The sequence below is a fragment of the Mastomys coucha genome, unplaced genomic scaffold (genome assembly GCF_008632895.1).
Source record: "Mastomys coucha isolate ucsf_1 unplaced genomic scaffold, UCSF_Mcou_1 pScaffold3, whole genome shotgun sequence".
Classification (NCBI taxonomy): domain Eukaryota; kingdom Metazoa; phylum Chordata; class Mammalia; order Rodentia; family Muridae; genus Mastomys; species Mastomys coucha.
Window position 1 is genome coordinate 48919858 of NW_022196909.1, and position 18082 is coordinate 48937939.

The window sequence follows — 18082 nt, forward strand, 5'->3', positions numbered from 1 at the left end:
GGTTACAACTAAATGATTTTTAAATGGAAATTAAAACTCTCCCTTTGTGGGATCCTTTTTCTAGACAGCCTCAGACTCAGTGGATATGAGAGATCCTTTCTTGAATATTCCCAGAAAAAAAAATCACACCATTGCCAAAGATTCTGTAAGGTTGATCTACTGACTAGAACTCCCTGATTGTGGAGAGCTGTGGAGTTGAAGCTCGAAAGTCAGGTTGATCTTGCACTATCTTTGGAATCTGTACAGTCGTTTGGAGTCCACCTCTGAAGCTGACATCCTGAACTAGGATCATTTCTGTTGATGTGGGAAAATACCCTGACCTACCCCCTCCATCACACACACACACACACACACACACACACACACACACACACACACACAGTTTTGATAATTCCAGGTGATGTCCATGATTGTGGGGAGGTCAAGGCGGTGATTTGAAACAGCTGGCCACTTCACACCTGCAGTCAAGAGCAGAGAGAAATGAATGTATGTGTGCTGCCTGCTTATGGTCAGCTCATCCTCTCTGCTCTTACACCCTTCAGGATGCCTGCCTAGGGAATGGTGCCACCCACAGTGGGTTGGGTCTTCCCTCATCAACTAACTTCAGACAACCCCTCATAAACATGCCCATGGGCCAACCTGGTGTAAAATCCTTCACTGAGAGTCCCTTCCCAAGTTATTGTGAATCATGTCAGTTTGACATTTAAAGCTGTCAACCATATATCCTTTCAACCATCAGGGGAAAAAATATTTGGAATACATTAACTTAGCAAACTGCTGGCTTCCACCATTCCCCAAACTCAGAATGCCATAGGACAGCACCCGAAATCTACAGCAGAGAAAGACTTCTTGTTTTTGCTGTAACCCACTTGCCCTGACGTCCCTACTAACGTTTTTGGTGGGTGGCTTGATTTATGACTTCCTATCAAAACGTTTATTTAACCGCCTTCCTGCCACGGGGCAAACTGAGTCATTGTCCCTGGGCTGTGGCCATCTACTTATATTCGGCTCTGAAAAACAAAACCTCTCATTCCTTTGAAGTGAGAGGGAATATTTTATTTTTTGTTAATAAAATAAAAGCTGAAAAAACTTAAGAAATTCTGTGGCCACAGTGAAAAATTGGTAAATTAGAACGTTGGTCATCACACAGGCAAAGCTATCCTTTAAGTAACTGCTGGAGCCTGGGTACGTCAGGCCGGGTAGGAGGCTGCAGGCTCACACTGGGAGTCTCTGGGAGACTGCTCACACTCATGCTCTCTTGGCACTAGATTCCATCCGCTTGCTGTGAGAGGCAAAGGTTCTAACGGTGGCTAATTTCTGCTCTCTGTAAACCTAGAAAAGTGGCCTGTTTCCTTTGGAATCTCCTTTAGCTGTTGCCGTTTTCAACTTCATACCGTGGATTCAGGATAATAGAAGAATCAAGCTCTCCCTTCACGTTCCCAAACCCGTGGATTTTCTCACCGGGTAGCCACTCCACGTTTGTCCACTGGGTGGCGCCAAAGGCACGTGTTTTCACGACTCAGCAGGCTACAATTAATGTGCTTATTAAAAGAATGATTCTAATATCAAATTTAAAGTGTCGGGGTGGGGGTGGGGAGGGAAACCGGAAAAGCGAAGGCAAAGCAAGAGTTCAAATCTTGCTCGGTGTACAGGTTAGTTTGGGAATAGGACCCTCAATTGAGAAAATGTATTGACCAAATTGGCCTGTGGACAAAACTGTGGGACATTTTCTAGATTAATGATTGACGTGGAAGGGCCCAGCCCACTGTGGGCGGCGCCATCCATGAGCAGGCGTTCCTAAGCCCACTGTGGGCGGCGCCACCCCCTGGGCAGGTGGGCCTGGGATGTATGAAAAGACAAAGCGAGTGAACCGCAAAAGCATCGTTGGCTGAAGCCTCTGCTTCGCTTCCTGCCCTGACTTCGCTCAGCGATCAACAGAAACAGGATATGGAAGCCATATAATCCCTTTCCTCCCCATCTTGCTTTTGATTATGGTGTTTATTACAGCAACAGAAATTAAATGAGGATATTTCGTAACGTTTATCTGGGTAGAATATTACTAATATTTTAGTGACTGCATATGTTTTCATTGAGGGCAAAGAATGTTTGTTGGGAATAGAACAATGGAAAGAAAATTAACCATCTAAGCTGACATTGCCTCCTGTCAGACTGTAGCAGGGGACTTAAAAATTCACCAGAGGGGCACACACACACACACACACACACACACACACACACACACAGAGAGAGAGAGAGAGAGAGAGAGAGAGAGAGAGAGAGAGAGAGAGAGAGAGAGAGAGAGAGACAACCCTACCTCATGGTATATATACATGCAGGCAAAACACTCGTACATGTCAAGTTAAAACGTCTTTAATAACTCATCTGAATATTTTCTTTCTTAGAGTCCCCCCACCGCCAAGACAGGGTTTCTCTGTGTAGCCCTGGCTGTCTTGAAACTCATTTTGTAGACCAGGTTGGCTTTGAATTCAGAGGTTTGCCTGCCTCTGCCTCCAGAGTGCTGGGATTAAAGGTGCATACTACAATGCCTGGCACCTAGGCTGCTTTTGAACTTAAAAATTTCCCTGTTTACTCTCCTAAATGCTAAGATTGCAGGTGTGTGCCACCCTGTCTCATTCCATCTCAGGTCTTAAGACAGAAGAAATGAGAGATGCACGTCTTAATTACTTTGCAGTTGCCATGACAAAGTATCATGACCAAGGCAAACTCGTAGAAGAGAGAGTTTACTGGGGCTTACAATTTCAGGGACGATGGCAGCAGGCAGGATGGCTTAGCGCCATGGCAGCAGGTGAGAGCTCAGAAGCAGGAGGCAGAGGTGGGGCAGGGAGAGCTAACAGGGAATGGCCTGGGGTTTTTCAACCTCAAAATCCATCCCACCCCCTGCAAACACACCTCCTCCAAGGCCACACCTCCCAATCCTTCCCAAACACCTCCTCCAACTAGGGTCAAGGCACTTGAACATGTGAGCTTATGGGGTCTATACTCACTCAGACCATCACAATGTATGATGCTGAACTGAAACACTTTTGGAAAATGTTTTTTTTTTTCAAAGATTTATTTTATTTATTTTATGTGTATGAGCACACTGTAGCTGTACAGATGGTCATGAGCCATCATGTGTGTGGCTGCTGGGAATTGAACTCAGGATCTCTGCCGGCCCCACTCACTCTGGCATAATTCACTGTAGCTGTCTTCAGACGCACCAGAAGAGGGCATCAGATCTCATTACGGGTGGTTGTGAGCCACCATGTGGTTACTGGGATCCAAATTCAGGACCTTCGGAAGAGCAGTCAGTGCTCTTACCCACTGAGACATCTTGCCAGCCCTGAAAAATGTATTTTTAGAGACTAAGTTTTATTTTTACTTGTATGTGTATGCTTCTGTATATGTGCATCTGAGTGCAGTGCCTGAAGAGGCCAGTAGAGGGCATCAGATCCCCTGGAGCTGGAGTTACAGATGGCTGTGAGCTTTATTCATAACAAGGGTGCTGGGAACCAAACACCAGCCCCCTGTAACAGCAGATGCTCTCTTAGCTGTTGAGGGGTCTCCTCAGCCCCCCCTTCTTGCTTTTCTAAACTATCCATTCTTTGTCCCTCCCTCCTCTCTGTCTTCTCTTTATTTTTCTTTCCTTTCTTTCTTCCTCTTCCACCTCTTCTTTATGCTCCATCACTGTTTATTTGAGACAGGACCTGTCTGTGTATCCAGCCTGGTCTCCCACTTCTACTGTTCCTGCCTCTGCCTCTGAGTACGGGGCTTGCAGGTGTGCACCCCAGGCCTGGCTGTGTGTGTCTTTCCTTTCTTTCTTTCTTTTTCTTGCCAAGCATTGTACAAAGGCTTTATTGGATTTACACACAACTAACTAGATATTTCTGGTGTTGTTGTAAATGCAGGTTTAAGATTGGTTTTTCAACTTTGTCTTTTAATGTTCTGTTTTACAGTATACAAACACACAGTAGCAATCAAGGTACTATGTCACACTGACCTTGATGACAAGGTCAGCAAGCCTGTCACAACCAAAACCATTTCTTTGTACATAGTTTTGGGTTTTCTTTTTTTTCTTTTTCTTTCTTCCTTCCTTCCTTTCTTTCTTTCTTTCTTTCTTTCTTTCTTTCTTCCTTCCTTTCTTTCTTTCTTTCTTTCTTTCTTTCTTTCTTTCTTTCTTTCTTTCTTTCTTTCTTTTCTGAGACAGAGTTTCTCTGTGTAGCCCTGGCTGTCCTGGAACTCACTCTGTAGACCAGGCTGGCCTGGAACTCAAAAATCCTCCTGTCTCTGCCTCCCAAGTGCTGGGATTAAAGGCGTACGCCACCACTGCCCGGCTGAGTTTTCTATTTGAACAGTTTACAAATGCATACATTTACTTCTTTGTTTCTTTGTCTGTCTGCTTATTTTTTTTTTTGAAAAAAAAAGTGTGTGTGTGTGTCTGTCTCTGTGTGTGTGTGTGTGTGTGTGTGTGTGTGTGTGTTTGGCTTTTCAATAGGAAATGTGGAACAATGGATGGGAGGCTCCCCTTGCTTAGGTAAAGGAAAATGCTCTGAACCACACAGAGGCCCAATAGACAACATCTGCCCCCTGCCCCCACCCCCATCCCCAGCTGCTGCTCACCCTGTGGAGAGGAACTAGGCTTCTGTGCAGTTTCCCCAGCCACCTGCTTGGCCACGTCTGCTCTGGGAATTCCTCCTGTGTTTCTGCTTCCGCAAAGCCAGTCGCTGCTTCTCTTGCCAGGTAAATGAGTAACTGTGTGGACCCCCTTCCCTAGGTTGCTCTTTCGAGTTGAAATGTCAGCTGCGTGCATCTGATTGACAGGACTCAGTTCCTGCATTCGTGTCCTGTCTTCAAAAAAGGTGGAGAGGTGGGAAGCAAGCTTTGTTTCACTTCATTTCTAAGAAAGTGGGGCTTACAAGGAAGGAACATTGGATTATACCCTAACATCTCCGAATCCGACCATTCATGTCATTGATCAGTGTCCATGCCTCAGACACCTTGAGGCCGTGGTTTGTGACCCAGAGATCTGGTTCATGCTCCATGGGTTCTGTCAGACAGTTGACCCCAGTCCTCTGGCAGTGCACCGCATAGGATAATGCTTTTGGTTTTGCCACTGAAGTTCGGGATGGCTCACTAACACGGAAAGTATACTGTGGCTTTTCTTCAGGGCTGCTTTGCCCAGTGTCATTTCTCTGAGATCCGTTCACATGGAGTCACCCACCCATTAACTCCCATCACTGCCACAGTATTTAATAAGCAACATTTTATTTGACCATTTACTGTTGTGTTGGGGATTGGTTCTAATGCTTTGGATTCTGACCCCCAAGATTGAGACTCTGCCTGTCCAAACGCTGAAGGTCCTTGTTCCCAATTGGTTTTTGACTGATCAATGAGCCCATGGCCAATGGCTGGGCAGGTAGACTGTGGCAGGACTTTGAGATTTGCGTGGGCTAGGAACCGAGAAAGAGGAAGGAGGCAGAGATCGCCATAATGGGAAGAAGAAATACCAGACCCAAGGGCCTGCCGACATGTGAGAATCAGGAAAGTAGCCACATGGGTCACTTCTGCAATGGTATTTGGGGTAGCAGCGATGAAGTAAAGATCTTAATAGATGTTAACTCAGGAGTACCAGAGGGGAGTGCTTGCTAGCAGTGAGAAAGACTAGAAATGCCCGGCCATTAAGCTAGTCATGTCATATCAAAATTAAGCTAGTGTGTGTGTGTGTGTGTGTGTGTGTGTGTGTGTCTTTCTTTTGAGAATCCTGATAGTTCTTGGGTGTGTGTGTGCCTATGACCCATTGGATTAATACACTGTTGAACAACTACTTTGTGAAACCATCGGGAAGCAGCCTGTGAGGTGAGCAGCCTGACATCTCACCACTAAGCATTTTATCACCTGTAATTTAAGAACAAGGACACAGCTCCTGCATTGCCATCACTCCCTAGACAGTTAAAAATGAAACCACTTTACCTAGCACACAGTCTGTGCTGGAAAGCCCCCAAAGCACCTGGTGGTCAACGCATGCTGCATTAAGATGCTCTTTTGGCTTCCTGGTTACCTAGCAACAGACAACTAACATGAAGGTGTGTTTCTATTGCTGTGGGAAAACCTCTCAGAAAAACAAATAGAGGGAGGAAAGATTTAGTTTGACTAGCAGCTAGAGAGATTCCAGCGTAAGATCAACCACGGCTCTTGGCTTGAGGTGAGGGAGGGCGTCGTGGTGTGGAGACATGGTGGGACAAAACAGTTCCTATCATGGCAGCCTAGAGGAAGAGGCAGACAAGAAGGGTACCAGGACAAGGTGAACCCCTCCAAGGCATGACCTCATGATCTACTCTTTCTGATAAGACCCACCTTCCCCTTTCCAATAATGATGAGGTTATGAGTCCATCGATGGATTAGCCCACTGATCAGATGTAATCACTTGTGAGCTAATCATCCTTCACTGGCTGGATCCAAGCCACCATATAGGGTCTATTTATGTCAGGGAGGTCATTGAAGGGCTTGGTGACTCATGGCTGTCAGAGTCTGTGTCTGCCCTTCTGTTTGCATTTCATATCTCAGGACCCAACTCCATCCTAGTAGTTGCCATGCTTGGGCATCAGAGAGCCTTTGTAAGGTTGTCCGGTCAATGGCTCCACAGCTTCACGGCCCCCATCAGTAGACTGCAGACTTGGTCCTCCTCTGTGTCTGCGCTGGGTCTTAGGAGAGAAGTTCTCCTTTAAGATGGATGTAACAATGGCTGCAGAGATGGCTCAGGAGTGAAGAGCACATACTGCTTCTCCAGAGGACCCAGCTTTGGCTCTGAGCACCCACGTGGGGTAGCTCACAACTGCCCATTACTCTAGCTCCAGGAGACTCAGCCCTCTTTCCTGGCCATGCCAGGCACACAGATAAACATAAGCGTTTAAATGAAAGAAGGACCTAGAAACCTTTCATTCACGTCTTGAGTTCAGATGAAGAACTTAATCTTATTCCTGTCTTCTTGCTTTCCAGGGTTTCCAGAGGTTGGGACAAAAAGTTCAACTCAATCACTCAACAGGGGTGCAGTTTCTGTCTCATCTAAGCACCTGTTGTAGGTTCCCTTGGATGACGGAGTCTATCACCTGAGTAATGATCCAGCTCCAGCTGGTAATACCCAGTTCACATCTTACCTAAGCCATGCTTATCCTGAGTTTCAGCAGAGCCCTGTGGTGGCTCATTTGGGGTCACGTTGTGTGGGCTATGGCTATGGCGTTCGCTTATTTAGGTAATAGTCTAGGTGTTGACGTGAAGGCGTGAGGTTTAATCTCAATTGTTACCTGGGAGACAGACCTGTGGGCATTCTTGGGTGGTTATTTTGAGTAGTTCAATGAAAGTGGAAAGATCTGTCCACTGTGGGTGGCACCATTCCCTAGAGTGGGGTCCTAGACCCCACTTCTGGCTTTTGCAGCCACCTGGACTCACATGCAATTATAAATGTACCCATAACTTAAAATAAAATAAATCTTAAAAAATAAGGAGAAACAAGTTGAGCACAGGAACTCATTGCTCTCTTCTTCCTGGCCGTGGACATTATGTGAGCAGCTGAGTAAAAATTTCTGTTGCTTTGACTTTCCCACCATGACGACACATTACACTGTGAGCCAAAGGGAACTTCCTCACGTTGCCTCTGTCAGGGTGTCTTATCACAGCATCAGGAAAAGCAATGGAAACAGAAGATTTTTCTAAAGTTAAAACCAACATTTAAAGCAGAAAATGTTTGAGTAAATCAGCCGCCCTCTTCTGGCTCCCATGGGTACTGCATGCACATGGTGTACTTACATGCAGGTACACACAAAATAAAAATATATACATCCTTGGTTTTTTAAAAAAGGTATGTGGGAAGTGCCCTCCAAGTGAGCCTCTGAGTAGGGTGGTAAAAAGAGAGATTATAGAACGAACTAGGTAGGGCTCTGGGTCCATCCTGTCCATGTTGCGCCCCCTGTAATCCTCCCACCATTTCTTACCCCCCACCAGTTCTTTAGGGAGACAGACAGCAAACACCCTTTGTATCCTAAACTAAAGTTTCTGGGCTAACATATAAAGGTATTTAACATGTTTCCTCTTCTGTCATTTCTCCCTTGTCTTAAGATGGATTTTCTTAGCAAGGTCATTTCAACATTTTTGCTCTCTTGACCAGTTCCCACTGGTTGTATGGACTTATGCAAGATCATGGAGTGGGGAAGGGAGAAGGGGTGGTGATGGGGGTGGGAGGAGAGGGATAGCATCTTTTCAAATGTTTCCTTAAAATCCTGGCAGCAATAACGTCTGTCAAGAAGCCTAGGAGTCCAGAAGGCTACAGTTGAGGGCCGTGGCAGAAACAATAGGAATCTAGTTCCAGCCACGGAGAACTAAGGAGTCCTGGGCTCCTCTTATGTCAGGGTAACAGCGACCTTTGTGCACAAAGCCCAAAAGCAGATGAAGCCCCTTAGTGGATCTACTTCATGATTCAGGAAATGGCTGGAGTTACAAGCAGCCATGCACTTCTTGGTGTGGGTGCAGGGAACTGAACTCCAGTCCTTGGTGAGACTAGTCTGTGATCTTTTTTTTTTTTTTTAAAGATTTATTAATTTTATGTGGACGAGTGTTTTGCCTGTTTGGATATATGTGCACCATGTGCATGCAGTGCCGGAGGAGGCCAAAGAGGGCTCCAGATCCCCTGGAACTAGAGTCACAGATGGTTGTAAGCCATCATGTGGGTGTTAGGAATTGAACTTGGGTCCTTTACATAAGCAAGATGTGTTTTTAACTGCTGAGCCGTCTGTCCAGCACTTAGCCCAGGTGTTTGTTTTGTTTTGTTTTTTTGAGACAAGGTTTGAGCATGTAGCCATGGCCAGCCTTGAAGTCACTATGCAGACCAGGCTAGCCTTGGACTCAGATAGCTCCTCCTGCCATTGCCTCCCAAGTGCTGGAATTAAAGGTCTTCATCACCAGCCGCCGCTCTTTTCAGATTTTTGAAAAATTTTAGGTCATTTGCTTCTAATTTTTCTTGTTATAACAAAAAATGTATTTTTTTTCCTTAAATGAATTTTATTTGGAGGTAATGGTGGTGGTGGTGGTCTGTGCGCATGTACGTGTGTGCACACATGGGTGTGTGCTGCGGCGCTGTCTAGAGGTCAGAGGACAACCTTCAGGAGTCAGTCCTTTCCTTTCACAGTAGGATCCGGGATTTGTACTTACGATCAGGCTCGGTCAACAAGTGCTTTTTACCCACTGAGCTATCTTGAAGGCCCAAATAACTGTATTTGAAGGAATATAATTCTTTTAAAGTTGACATGTGACTTTTTTATTTTGCATAGTAATGGGTCTCATGAAGACATTATCATATAAGCACTGTGCTGGGTGGTTTTGTGCTAACTTGACACAAGCTAAAGTCACCTTGAGAGGATGGCTTAAGAAAATGTCTGGAGCGATTTTCTTAATTAGTGATTGATAGGGGAGAGCCAAGTCCATTGTAGGTGGTGCCATCCCTGCCCTGGCAATCCTGGCTTCTATAAGAAAGCAGTCTGAACAAGCTATGAGGATTACGAGCCCCTCCATGGCCTCTGCATCAGCTCCTGCCTCCAGACTCCTGTCCTGACTTCCTTTGGTGATGAACAGCGATGTGGAAGTGTAAATAGGATAAACCCTTTCCTTCCCAGGTTGCTTTGGTCCTGGTGTTTCATCGCAGTAATAGAAACCCTAGATAGGGCAAGACTTTGTTGAGTGTTCCCTTTCATTGTCCCCTTCCTGTAGACATGACATCACATCCTGTACACAGCCTCTCCTCTGCTTTCCTGGACACGTAACCTTTTTTGGGGGGAAGGAGACAGGGTCTTTCTTGTTTTCTGATTGGCTTTGAACTCAGAATCTGCCGGTTCTGCCTCTCTAGTGCTGGGGTCAGTAACATGTAGCATTTTCCATATGTAACATTTTTTACCAGCCCGTTCCAAATGACTTACTTCATTCAGGTTTTCTCTTAAATCCCTGTTACCAACGCTTTGTTATCATGCTTCCAAAGCATGAGGCTTCTAAGTGTCTATTTGTTGCCAAGTTGCCAAGTGTTACAGTTTGAGGACTCTGGCTCTCTGAAATTGATTAGAGATTGCTTTACTACAAGTGTAAACAACCCAGTGCCACTCCCACGTGGTTTCAAACGTTGAATATAGCTTTCAGTATTTGGGGTGGAGATTTAAAGAGAGAATTTTAATAGTCTTCTGCCTGGTTTTCTTTCTTTCTTTGCTCTTAGACTTGTGGCTCAGAGTCAGCTGTTACCTGTTGATAGTTTGTGACCAATATGTGTCCTGTTAATTTGGCCCCTTGAGAACTCAAAAGCCCCAACTTGTAGCGTTTTTGGTTTCCACAGTTTAGATATTTCCACTGCAGATAACATCAAGTTGCCACTGGTTAACAACTGCCTTTCAGAATTCTCAAGTATTTCATGGTGGGTCTTCCAACCCTTGTAAGCCAGCTCCACGTGGCATATATTTATTTGTTTATCTGTCTGTCTGTCTGTCTGTTTGTTGTGCAGGATACCTGTGTGCCCTGAGGTCTGTGGACAGCTTCAAGGAGTCTGCATTCTCTCCTGACCATGTGGATCCAGGGGATAGACCTTTGGTCATTACCCACGGAGTCATCCAGCGGGCCATATTATTTCTTGACAGTTCTGTTGTACATTTGTTTTAGCCTTTGGCTTTATTTATTTTTCTCACCCTCATTTCCCCTTTTGTCTCAGACGGTTTAAAAACAAAACAAAAACAAACCATCTGCCTCTGGGAGATGTTTCAGACTCTTGGAATGAATGATACGGTTGTTTGATTGATAGAAGGACGCCTTCCAGTTTGAACGTGTTTACATTTCAGCTTGTTTCTGGCTGTCTTTGTGTGCCGGCTCAGGCTTGAGGGGTCAAGGCTAACTGAGCTCAGAGAGTCCCCACATGATCCCATCTCGGTTCCCCTCACCAGGGAGACACCCCTCCTGGCTGCAGCTGAGCAGCTGTGCAGTGGGGCTGGTTTCAGGGCAGGCTGGGAGTTCTGACTCTGCTCACTGGCCACTTTCAGTTCTTGCTTTTTTGAATCCTATCCAGAGTTCTCAGTGGCCATCATGCTCCAGAGAGATGGGGGAGGGGGAAAGGCTCTTAAGCTATCATTTACATTGAAAAAATAATTAAACAACACAGTAGAAGAAGCTCCAGGCATTGTGAGTTGCATGAGTTTAGACAACCCACCACAGCACCCTGTTTCCAAGGAGTGGGACCATTCAGAGCACATGGAATCTGCGTGCCCATTGAATCTGCGTGCTCAGATTCTTCCTTGGGGTTTGGTTGACTCTGCCTGCTCACTCAGTTATTAGCAAACTGGCACTGAGCTCTGGAGACACGAACCACCTCAGGGTCACTGCGCCTTCATTTGACAGGAGGATGAAGGGAATGGTTGACCTTGCCTAAGGACATGACATCATGGGAACTGGGAGCTGCTTAACATGGCTCCTGGGGCACCTGTGAGCTGCTTGTCAGGGGACCCTCATCTGTGAGCCCCAGAGTGAAACCATCTCTCCCTCTTTTTTTCTTTCTTTCTTTCTTTTTTTTTGAACTTTGCCTTTGAACTGTAAACTTTGTGTGTAAACTTGACTTTTGAACTTTGTATTCAGCAGTCCTGTGATGATTTTTATGATTTGCATTATTTTAAAGCATTATTTATCTCGTGTGGCATGTGGAGGCCAGAGGTCATCAGCAGGTGACTTCCTCAGTCTCTCTCTACCTTACTTTTTTTGGGACAGGGTCTTTAACTGAACCTGGAGCTCACAGATTTTGTCGGCCATTGTGTTCCACGGGACTGTGTTTCTGCCTTCCCAGCCCGGAGGTTCCAGGTAGGTGTCACTGTGCCTGGTTTTCAAGTGAGTGCTGGCAATCTGGTCCCAAGTCCTTGTACACAACCAGGCCTTTCCTGACTGAGCCATCTCCTCAGCACCGGGTCTACAATATTACAAACCCATCCAGGTGCAGGAGAGATGGCTCAGTGGTTAAACACCTGGCTGTTCTTGCAGAGGGCCCAGGTTCAGTTCCCAGGAGCCACATGACAGCCTGCAAGCAGACTCCAGTCCCAGTTTCCAGTGTCCTTCTTCTGGCCTCTACAGGGACCTGCACGCATCCATGCAGGAAGAAAAAATAACACATACAATAAAAGTAAACAAATCTATAAAATAAAAAAAAAATCAATCCATAGTGACCTCTCATATATGAGGATGTATCTCCTAGGGTGCTCTGTTCTCTTTCTCTGGAAAGGTATTTGGTTGGGGGTAAAGAAAAGAAGGTGTTCAATTTAATGGTGAACTTCACAGCTTCCATTTTACATCTCAATTCTTACTGTCTAGAAGTTCATTGAGTTGTGTAGACTTTGAATGTGGTTCATTTTAGTGTGGATGCTTTTATTTATTTGCAACTTATGATTTATTTATTTTTTTTATTTTTATTTTTTATTTTTTTGGTTTTTCAAGACAGGGTTTCTCTGTGTAGCCCTGGTTGTCCTGGAACTCACTCTGTAGACCAGGCTGGCCTTGAACCCAGAAATCCACCTGCCTCTGCCTCCCAAGTGCTGGGATTAAAGGTGTGCAGTATCACTGCCCAGCTTTATTTTTTAATAATAAAGTTTATTTTTAAAAAATAATGGAAGGGGCATGCCGATCACAATGGAGGGCTGGGGAGGAAGCGTCCCTCCACACGGTGTCTCTCTGACACCCATGCCACCTTTGCCCATCACACCAGCCAGCCTCTGGTTCCATACAGTTTTATTACAAACAAGGGAGGGACTGTGGGATCAGTCACTCATCATAGAATTTTGGCAGCTCATCTCCCAGGATGACTCGATGATCCACACCAGCAGCTGTAATGGTGACCAGGTAGATGACGCCCCCGCTAGAGCCATCTCGGTTCATGGCCAGAGTGATGGCTGCAGAGGGTTCACGTTGGAGAGAGGAGCAAAAACAATTATTCATTTCCTTCCTTTTCCAATTACATGCTGCTTCCCCCAGCACACATCAGAATGCTCCGCAAACCAGTCTCTGCCCATGTTTCTACTGTAAATGTTCAAGTTACCTATAGGTTAGCACAAATTGTCCAAATTCTTGAGTGCTGAGCAATTAAGTGTAACTGAGCTAGCTGGGGGGGATGGGGTGGTGGTGGTCGAGGGACTGAGACAGCTCAGTGGTTAAGAGCACCTATTATTCTTACAGAGTTTGGTTCCCAGCATCTACTTTGGGTGCCATACAAACACCTGTAACTCCAGCTCCAGAGGACCCAGCATCCTTTTCTGGCTTCCACGTACACATGCACAAACCCACACACAGACACACTCATGTACACATGCATAATTAAAAGTAAGTTTTGTTTTGCTTTTAAAGCTTGGACACAGAATGGCCACCCTTGTATATTTCTTTGTCATTCTTCACGATCTACTTTCTTTCCACATCTAAAACCCACCCCATCCCCCCCAAGTCACCGCTCAATTGGCTAGTTACCATTTGTGGTGAAATGCTGGCACTCCTCAAGGGTCATGCCTGGTTTATAAGCTGCGTCCACATAACCGTAAATGTAGGAGCTTCCGGAACCACCGATGGTAAAGGGCTGTCGAATTAGCATCCCTCCCATGGTTCCGTACACCTAGAGAGAGGGTCCCTCGGGTCAGGCCAGGGTCATCCCACAGCTTCTTCATGTTAGATGAGCTATTATGAAGACCTGCGACCCCCACACTTGAGCCTACAGTATGCTTTTTATCATTTATTTCTGTTTGTTTTGAAAGAGAGTCGCACTAATGCACCCCTGGCTTGCCTGGAACTCTCTCTAGAGATCAGGTTCTTCAAACCCACCGAGATCCACATGCCCCTGCCTCCCGAGTGCCGAGACTGAAGAAGTTGTATACCACCACATCTGGGCCGTAGTACGTCTTTAGAGGCACCGTCTTTGGACCACAAAGCTAGAAAGGCATGTGACTTTCATATCTCTGAAGAGTGGGGAACCCTGGGACCTGGAACGGACACACTCACCTGGCCCCCCTCACGTTGGTCCCAACCAGCTACTATGAGATGTGCTAACAAGTCATCACGGTACTTGTAGGAGATGTTCTTCACCACGTTCGCAGCAGCCAGAACGAGGGGCGGCTCCTCTAATTCCAACCTGAAGCAGATGTTCGGAGTGAGGGTCAATAGCACTCTGCCGAGTCTCACCCTTGCCACCACCATTGTCCTCTCTGCCAAGTCACACTTGAATGGGTAGCTGCCCCGGCTTCCCTCCCATGTGTCTAGGGGAGCTGGAGTTCCACATCCGAGGTCCTTGGCTCTTCACCTGCTTTTCTCCACTCCACCTTCCCACTCCCAATGATAAACCCCTCCCTTGACTCTAGGGCCCTGCCCTCATCATCCATTAAAGCAAATGATAAGCTTGCTTCCGTCCCAATGACCTTGATTTCTCCTGGCAACTGCCTGATATTAGCAGCGGGCCATATGGCTGTCTTCTCCCTGATTTCCTATATCAGGGCAGTGGTGTGCCCTTTTCAAGTCAGCACAGGGGAGATGGAGTCGCTACCGTGATTTCCTCTTCACAGATGCAGAACACTGGCTCCCAGATACTCCAGTGGGAGCTCAAGGCTGGCAAAGCCACGCAGGTGGGGGAGTTTTAGCGGGAGGGGAGTCAGGACCCCAGGCTTTGTACCCGTGTAGCTCCAGCTGGTAGGCGGCCATGTCAGCTATGGCTTGGGCATCAGCCGCAGAACCTGAGAGGGCACAGTAGATGCGCTGGTGCAGAGGGGAGAGCTTGTCAAACACGCGGTTCACTACTGCTTCTCTGCAAGGAAGGAGCCAAATGTCCAAGTTGGTTTGAAAAGGTACCAGCAGGGCTTGCGATGCTTGGGTTAAAGCAGGAAATGAAAAGACATCTGAGAGCAGTAAGTCACTGCAGTAAGCAAAGTCAGATGTGCTGGGCTGGGCAGGGGAAGGGACATGTAGCTCAGGTGGTAGAGCACCCGCCTGGCACGCACAAAGCCCAGCATAGCTTGTGGTGGGCATGGCGGCCATACTTGTACTCTTAGTGCTCAGGAGGTAGAGGCAGGAGCAGCAGGAGTTCAAGGCCAGCCTTGACTACATAGCAAGTTTGAGGTCAATCTGGGCTATAGGAGATAGACCCCTAGTTTAGATACTATACTCCCCAAATACTAGACTTTTAAAAATAGATTTACTTATTTTTATTCCATGTACATTGGTGTTTTGACTGCATGTTTGCCTGTATGAGGGCGTCAGATCCCCTGGAACTGGAGTTACAGACATTTCTGAGCTGTCATGTGGGTGCTGGGAATTGAATCCGGCTCATAAGGAAGAGCAGTGCTCTTAACCACTGAGCCATCTCTCCAGACCCAAAACACTAGGCTTTTAAAAACGTATTTATTTTTTTTATAACAAGACAACAAAAGAATACCTAGGTAAGAAAAGTGTGCCTCTAAGTCAAGCAGTTGTGCTGCACGCTTTTAATCCCAGCACTCGAGAGGCAGAGGCAGGTGGATTTCTGAGTTCGAGGCCAGCCTGGTCTATAGAGTGAGTTCCAGGACAGCCAGGGCTACACAGAGAAACCCTGTCTCGAAAAACTCAAAAACAAACACAAAGTGAAACAAGAGGAAAAATTTGTCTTTTTCCAGAATTTCTTTGCTGTTCATCATTGTGAGGGGCAGCGGTAGTTCTTCGGAACATGGCGGAAACAGACTGTAATCGCACAGTCTGACTTGTGTGTGAGGAAACTAGCCAGGGTTGGAGACCAAGCAAACGCAGTTCAAACTCAGGCAAATGAGTGAGATATTTACTTGTCAAAACTACCATTTATTGGGGGCTGGCGAGATGGTTCAGTGGGTTAAGAGCATCGACTGCTCCTCTGAAGGTCCAGAGTTCAAATCCCAGCAGCCACATGGTGGCTCACAACCACCCATAATGAGATCTGACGCCCTCTTCTGGTGTGTCTGAAGACAGCTACAGTGTACTTACATATAATAAATAAATCTTAAAAAAAAACCAAAAAACAAAACTACCATTTATTTTTTTTTTATCCTAACTGCAGATGGCCCTGTCCCTCTACAACCTACCCTGTACCCCTCTGAGACACCATTTCTTCACTCCCATCAAGCTACAAAATATTCACGAATACCACGGATTCAGAGGCCCAAACGCCTCTCCATCAGTGCATTGCGATACTTTTCGGAAAGTTCAGCTTCATTTCTTGGAAGGTTACCATACTGCTCAGAAAGTGGGCAAGAAAAAGGAACATTTAGGGCCACCAGTTTCTCCGCAACACCCGGGGCCTCCGACGCTACTCACCCTGCTGACACCCGGGAATCAGAGCCCACCACGACACCCCCGTCAAACTCCACCGCCATGATGGTTGTCTGCAGAGAGACAGAGTGTGAAAAGTCAGGGCAAGGAGGTCTTGAACCTTCATCTAAGGAAGAGGAAATGTCCGTGGTAGGAGGTGACCGACTCAAGGTCACACAGTGGTTCAGGCCTGCCTGGGCTTCCCTCAGTTTTCTGTGCTGTGTCCGGCTGCAGGGGACTGCCATGGCTTGGCTGTGGTACAGCATAGAAAAGAACCATCTCTCCAGGCCCTGCCTCCCCTGGCTATATTTCTTCCCATCCTGAAAAGCAAGGATGGTTCTTAGAGGCAGAAACAATCCGTAGATGAGGAGAGCAGGGCAGGCCCAGGAAAGCGTCCCTCTGCTTGTGAAGTGCATACCACATGCATTATTACTGTGAAGTATGTGACGCAAGGCCAGGTTGTCCCTGGTCCTGGATCCCCCACCTGCAAGCTTCCTTGATCAGAAGGGGAGCCTTAGGGTTACTGAACAAGGGACACGGAAGAGGCCAAGCCGGTTGACATGGCTGGGAGTCGAGGCAGGACAGAAGCAGCCAGGATCGTTCAGGTAGGGCACAAATTTCATTGAAGTGAAGTCTCTGCAGCCAGGGGAAGGGGTAGCAGGATAGCAGGGTTTTTCCAGGTCAAGGAAAGAATTATGGATGAGTGAAGGAGGGTAGACATGTCTACTTCTAGGCTAAGAGACACCTTACAGATCCTCGGTCGCACTGAGAAAACGGACTTATGGAGAAGAGAGAGCTTCCCAAGGCCACCTAGGTCTCACTCTGAACCCTTGATTGATCTGATTTCTAAGTCCTACAGCTCCGTGGCAGTGAGGGTGATTTTTTTTTCTTCAATCTTTCTGTCCACTCCACACCGTTCTGATCTTCGGGGCCCTTGCATGTGGGTGTGCTTTCTGACCACAAATAAAAGGCCCAGAAATGACCACTCTGTTTTAGAGGCTGCTCCTCCACATCAGGTTAAAAGTGTGGTTGGTGGCTTTCAGAGAGCAGAAACCAGCTGCCATCTCCTCTCTAGCCTCCTAGGCCTGGGCAAAGTTCTCAGGCAAGCATGGGAATGGCGGCGGTGGTGGTGGGTGTGTGCATGTGTGGGGAGCACTTGGAACAAGGAGGACCACCAATCATCCCCATCTCCCCCGCAATCCTGGCGCCAGAGAGCTTGTCCTTACTCAGGGTGGGAGTTATCTGGGGCTAGGTTAAGCAAACATCTGTATGATGTGTAGGTAGGTCCTTTTCAATGAGCCTCCATATTACCTTCTCTCAGGTGCTTCATCCACGACACCTCGGCACCTCTTTTTGCAGGGGTCCCCAAGCCCCTCACTTGATTTAGCCAGTAGCCCCCACTTTGCAGTCCAGAGTGAAAGCGAAAGCACTTTGGAGCAACTTCCCTTAGACGCTTCCAGCTCGAGCCAAAGCACGCACCTTCTCACCAGCTTCGCATGCCGACCCCTCCACAGACCCCCGAGCACCACACTTCAGAGCAGGGGCACCCTACGTTCGCTGTGGAGCGCAAGCGCTGGGCGCTACAAGCTTCCTAAGTCTCTTAGTCTCTTGGTGCACTTCCCAGAGCTTTAGAGGTCCCTGGTCACTCCACCCGCGAACTCTCACCCCCCAGACCCATTACCCCGGTGTGGACTTCTCCCGTCTGGAATGAGCCGGCGGTAGGTGGTCCTGCCCGCAG

General features: G+C 47.0%; 1 protein-coding gene across 1 annotated transcript in view; it reads right to left on the reverse strand.

Annotated features, from left to right (window-relative positions):
- Nucleotides 1-12769: 12769 nt before the first annotated feature.
- Psmb9 (proteasome 20S subunit beta 9) overlaps nt 12770-18082 on the reverse strand; it is a 5503-nt gene continuing 190 nt past the window's right edge. The window contains exons 2-7 of the mRNA XM_031347951.1: nt 18026-18082; nt 16351-16418; nt 14705-14836; nt 14041-14170; nt 13516-13657; nt 12770-12947 (exon numbers count right to left, since the gene is read on the reverse strand). Coding sequence (XP_031203811.1) covers nt 12820-12947; nt 13516-13657; nt 14041-14170; nt 14705-14836; nt 16351-16418; nt 18026-18082 — 657 coding nt within the window. The 3' untranslated portion in view covers nt 12770-12819. The remainder of the gene's footprint in view (nt 12948-13515; nt 13658-14040; nt 14171-14704; nt 14837-16350; nt 16419-18025) is intronic.